Genomic DNA, 5,633 nt, shown 5'->3' with positions numbered 1-5,633 from the left:
TATGCAAAAGGTATGTGTACATAGTGTTGCAAAATATAGGGTTATTGTGATCAATGGTGTTATTGATTTTACACATCCTGTAGTATAGTACTGTATTACTGATTTTTATTAAGTTGATAAGTTTGATTTTTAATCCTGAAGTCTTTATTTGTAAATTACTTGGGAAAATACTGGGTGATGTGCCCATTCGTACTTTTAGAATCTTCCATGTTGAGTAATTATTTTTGAACTGGAATTGATTTAATTGTTTGCATTTAAATTAAAATATTTACAAAGTTTAGAAAGGGAAGGAAATTGAAAGTTTTTAAGCTAAGTGGAAAGGCATAAAGGGAATGGATTAATATTAAAAGAAAAAGTGTGGAAACTAAATTAAGGCAAAAATTCATCATATTGAAACTGTGTCCATATTTCTTTAGTATATAATAATACTCCAGGCTTTGAAATGATAAAATTAAAACTAGAATTCTTACAGAGGTTTACAATTGTTTATTCCTTCTTGAAAAGTATGAATTTTGGCTACTTATCTTTTTGTTTTTCATTAGCTCTTTAGTAGTTCCAACAAAATATTTGAGTAGTTTTATTGCACATTGATGCATATTTTATACATTCATTGAATGTAGGTGAGTATTCATGAGAATTTGTTTACTGCAGATTCGTAATAGGTTACTGAAGAAGCAGAAGGGTCTGGAACTAAGTGAAAGAGTAAAGAAGATCAGAGACATCAAGAAATATGGTAAACGAGTACAAATTGAAGTCGAGCAGAAGAAGATTAAAGAGAAGAAGGCCATGATAGACCAACTAAATAAATACAGAAAGGTAAGAATAGTATAGTCATGATGTTTCCAAGTTAAGAAATAAATTTGCAAGTAACTTCCTAATTGTCCCTTTTTGTAAATATAGCTGGTGGGCATATTCTTGAGTTGAGAATAAGAAATTATATTGATAACAAATTGGTTGAATGACTTTAACACCTTAGGTCCCATTCTATCTTTAACTGTTTTATTGAAATGAATTGTTAGTCCATTATAGGTAATGATTATTGTTTTAGATAGATTTGTTTTAGTTAGAGAAGTAGTGTCTTTATTCTGGCCATTCTTTGTCTGAAAATTTTAACGATACACTATAGTTTTATGTAAGCATATTTTTTCTTTCACTTATTACTAATGGACAACTTTTAAAATTTTATCCCTAAATATTTTACAAACCTGTTATTTGAAAATGTTCAGCCATGCACACTAATCAATGTGAAACCTTTTTTTTTTTTATCTTTTTTAGGGCAAAATTGACAGTTTGGATTTCCTGCCAATGGAAGGAAAGGAAAAGACTCCCAAGCGTGGCGGTGGAAAATCAAATACCAAAGTCAAGTAAGAAAGTTATTAGTTTGTTATAAGAATCTCTTTTTAATTCTAATTTCTTAATTAGAAAAACTTTTATTGCATTTCATTCACAGAATTTTAAACTTTCTCAGGCAGAGAAGGAAGTTTGTTTCTTACTGTATTTCCTTTTAGGTAAGTAATTCATGAAAGTTCACTCGTTTTGAGTGATTGTGTTTGTGAAAATGTTATTTGATAGTAATGTTAATATACCTTGATCATGAATAAAGATTTAACTTTTGATTACCTGCAGTAACTGGGAACAAAACAGAAACCTTTAGCAAATTCAGTCGCATATACTAGATAGCGTAGACTCGCTGCAACTGCTCAATTTTGCAAATTAGCTTTCCATAATACCAAAGTTTGAGTGTTTACCTGCTTCTACTGTATTGGATTTCTGTAATACCCTGTGGAAAGGGTAGCATACCTCTTACAGAGTAGCTTTCTTTGGTAATGTAGGTTATACTAGAGGTTCTTTGCATCATATTCCCTTCACCCCAGTCAGTTCTAGTCCAGCTTTTTCCCTTTTATCAATTCCCGTTGGTCTTTTCAGTTACCCTTTTACCCTCAACTCTCCTTTAGATCAATTTTCTACTTAATATTAAATCCATTTGGCAACTCCTTTCAGAGTAGGGAGATTGGACTTTATCCCCTTGGATTGATATATAAAGTTAATAACTTCCTTTTAAATTACAAACTTCTCTTTATTTTCCCATCGTTTTCTTGCTTTCTTCAAGCTGGAGTAGATAGTGGAACATTTTATGCTGTATTCTTTTATGTTCTTACTCTGTAGTCACTTAGTTATATCTATGAAACCAGAGGTTTAATTTAAATTAAAAACAAACATCTAATCAAGATGGCAGCCTTGCTTTTCATACCCTCCTATAAATGGAAACAATGGTATGCTGTTTGTACTATTATTTCACTTTCTATCTGCTGAGTGAGGTGAGTGGATCTATTCCAAGAATGGTCAATTTGTTAAAAGGGCAAGGGTCCCTCCTGCCATCATATTTGGATGGTTGCTTTAAATTTTTCATTTAACACCTCCTAACCTCTTGTTTGTTACATAAAGCTGCTATATGACTACTTGGTAAGTATAAATGATAGTTTTTTTTTTTATTCAAAATGTGTTGATTTCTTGTTACAGCAGGTAGTGAGTTTTACTCTTTTATTTTAAAAATTTGGTATAGGTCAACAGGTATTTTTTCTCATTTGGAAAGCATTTAGTCTGCAGTCTTTATTTTGATCAACTCTTAGTCAATTATCAGTAATGACTTTCTGTCCTTTTTGTATTTGAGTAACAATACACATTAGATTTTTATTCATGCTACTTCATTGATAAATTAGGTCCAACTTTTAACTTATTCTTAGTGCTCTCTCTTATTTTAGGCTGTAGCTATATTTCTTTGTTTATATTGATACTTCTTACAATTGTTTGATATTGATATTCACTTGTTTAAACAGTATGCCAGTATTTGATATACATACTTTGCTTGCATTCTTTTCACAACTGATGTTTCTAATCTCCACCATGTTTTAGTTTGTGTGCGCACTGATATAGTAGCTCATATTCTTTCTGTTGAATTTGCCTTTTGAGTTTTCCAGAAGGTAGAGGTGAACAAGGTAATTTTTCAAACATGTTTTTCATGCATACATCAGTCACACATTCTTTTCTGTGTTTTTTAATCAACTTTAATCAGTGTCAAGATATAAGTGGAAAACAGAAAAAAGCCATCTGTAAGTTTAATAAATAGGATTTTTTTTTCATAGTATTTGAAAAGTTCATGACCTTTTGTTTCTTTTTAAGATCTGTAAACCTCTTCATTTGCATACAATTATCGTGATATCAACTCCCATCATGCTAGCTCAAGAAATATGTAGTATCAGTTCACTTGGGATAATTATCAACAGTGAAATAGTTGGGTTAAAGTAATACTTAAGTGTGTTAAGTCTTGTATGGGGTTGGGCTAATGTGAATGACGACAACCGTTTAAGTGTCAAATGGACGTATTTTATGTCCAATAATTTCCAGTTATTTCTCTCATTATTTATGAGCAGGATAGTTTAAAGGAAATGTAAAATTACATCATGAAAAGGAAATTTATTCAGATGTGTTTAAAATTTTTTGCAAATGCTTTGCTCAAATAATTTATTTACGCTGAGATGAGTTTAGTAAAATGTCCGCTCATAAAAAGCATAGCGCTTGGCAGCCAAATGATTTGGTGCGGGGGTAGGATTAAAACTGTTTGTATTAGTGCTAGGCTTTTATTCATGAAACAAATTATCTACAATATTTAACTTTATTTCACCTCAAAGTGATTGTTCTCAAGTGATCTAAAATCAACTATTTGATGAAAATTTTATACTTTTTAGGTTATAAAGAAAATGGTTACTTGATATTGGTTGTGCAATGAAACAGTTTTAGAGATAGTTATTAAAGTTAGTTGAAATTTCTATTCACAGAAAGAAATATCCCTTTGGTAAGAATCGCTATACTAAACGGAATTGCGCAGCTGATCTGGATGAAGGTCCTTCGAGGAAGAAAGGAAATAACAAGAGCAAATTCCTGCCTAAGAGTGGTAAGAAAAAGAGAGAAATGAGACCAGGGAAGATGAGAAGAAACTCTATGAAAAATAACAAAAGTAGAAGCAGAAGGAAGTAAAGAATGAATAATCTAAAGCTTAGAAGTAATCTTGATTTATCAATAAAATGTGACGTTCACGTTGTTGTTTATTAATTAACCACATTTTGAATTAATCTGATATTGTTATTTCAGAATTAGAATGTTTATATAATTTGTAATGTGCTTATTTTTTGTTTATTTAGGTAAGAATAATATTTGTTAATTTATTTTATAGGAATCATTTGTATTTCTGTTTGATGATTTAATTTTTTGTCCAGAATCAACTCTTCATCTTCACAACAATTGGTTGTGTTCTGATAAGACTCTGAACAACAATTCTGTGTAATTGAGAATATTTTATTTTTTACCTCATACATACAGTACATGAATGAATTTTTCCCTTTTACTGTTATATTGAGAAAGAATTGAGTTGTTTGTGAGAACTTTTTTTGCCCGAAGATCATTATGTTTAAGCCTTCTGCTCTAGATCTTGGGTCATAGTTTGCAGTCTTTAATTGTGCACATGCAGGTTTTATAACATCCATGTTGAGGTTAATGTTGCTAACCTAATACAGTAAAGATGAATTAAAATAACTTACAGTGGTCCTTAGATTTATAAGGCTTTCATTCTTGAGCTCTCCTCCCAAGTGGTACTTAATGATATTGGGGTTAACTTGCTGACCTCAAATTAATGGGCAGTTTATAGCTTCAAAATGTATTAAGCATATATTTTTTTTCCCCATATTTTTAATTGTTAATTTCTAATGCGTCTACTTTCAGTCCAATAGCTCCAATTTACTTCTTTCCACTTTCCACCTCATATTTAACAACAAATCCTAGGAACTAGCACCCTGAGTTACCTTTGAACTTGGTGTATTAATATAGGAGAATGAGTCTCTTGAGTAATTACTTTTTAAATATAACTGCTATTTGCTGATCACATCTTTTCATACCAAAGTTTAATGTGTTTTCGGGTTATTTTAATTTTCTGTATTATGTGACATCATTAATTTTGTGATTTAAATATAATTGTGAATTGTATGGAATACAAGCCATGATAATGATTTGCTTTTTATAATGCTTTCTTGGCAGCTCTTTGTCCCCTGGTGGCACCCAGTTTTTAGCATTTTACTTTCTCTGTTCTCTCTGTCTTTCTTACCCATGTCTGTAAGGAGTTTGTGCCTTCAGTGTACTGTTGGCATTACTTGAGGGCCTTTGCATTGTCTTTCACCGGCTGTCTTCACTTTTAGTGCCCTCCCCACTTCCTTTCTAACATCTTTCCAAACAACATCTAAACTTTTACTTTATTTTGCAATTGGGGTTTTCTCCCAACTGGATTCCCTTCCCTGCCCCAATGTTAGACCATATGACCCAAATTATATGAATCCAATAAATTTACAGTTTCATTAGAATTATTATTATTACTAGCTAAGCTACACACTAGTTTGAAAAGGAGGATGCTATAAGCCCTAGGGATCCAGCAGGAAAAAATAGCCAAGTGAGGAAAGGAAATAGAGAAACTACAAAGAAAGTAATGAATACTTGATATAAAATATTTTAAGATGACTATCAACAGTAAAATAGATTTGTCATATATAAACTATGGAGAGAGACAGGGCCGAATTACCGCATAGGCA

At 31.4% G+C, this 5,633-nt stretch overlaps 1 protein-coding gene across 2 annotated transcripts in view; it reads left to right on the top strand.

Moving 5' to 3' along the window:
- The window catches only part of LOC137621239 (probable rRNA-processing protein EBP2 homolog), a 45,749-nt gene extending 41,655 nt beyond the window's left edge, over positions 1-4,094 (top strand). For both annotated transcript variants that reach the window (XM_068351636.1, XM_068351637.1), the window contains exons 5-8: positions 1-10; positions 652-816; positions 1,276-1,364; positions 3,837-4,094. The exon at positions 1-10 is cut by the window's left edge and continues 221 nt beyond it. In XM_068351636.1, the coding sequence (XP_068207737.1) occupies positions 1-10; positions 652-816; positions 1,276-1,364; positions 3,837-4,035 (463 nt within the window). In that variant the 3' untranslated portion in view covers positions 4,036-4,094. The remainder of the gene's footprint in view (positions 11-651; positions 817-1,275; positions 1,365-3,836) is intronic.
- Positions 4,095-5,633: the final 1,539 nt, after the last annotated feature.

This window comes from Palaemon carinicauda, chromosome 27 (genome assembly GCF_036898095.1).
Source record: "Palaemon carinicauda isolate YSFRI2023 chromosome 27, ASM3689809v2, whole genome shotgun sequence".
Classification (NCBI taxonomy): domain Eukaryota; kingdom Metazoa; phylum Arthropoda; class Malacostraca; order Decapoda; family Palaemonidae; genus Palaemon; species Palaemon carinicauda.
This window is presented reverse-complemented; position numbering and strand designations above follow the sequence as displayed.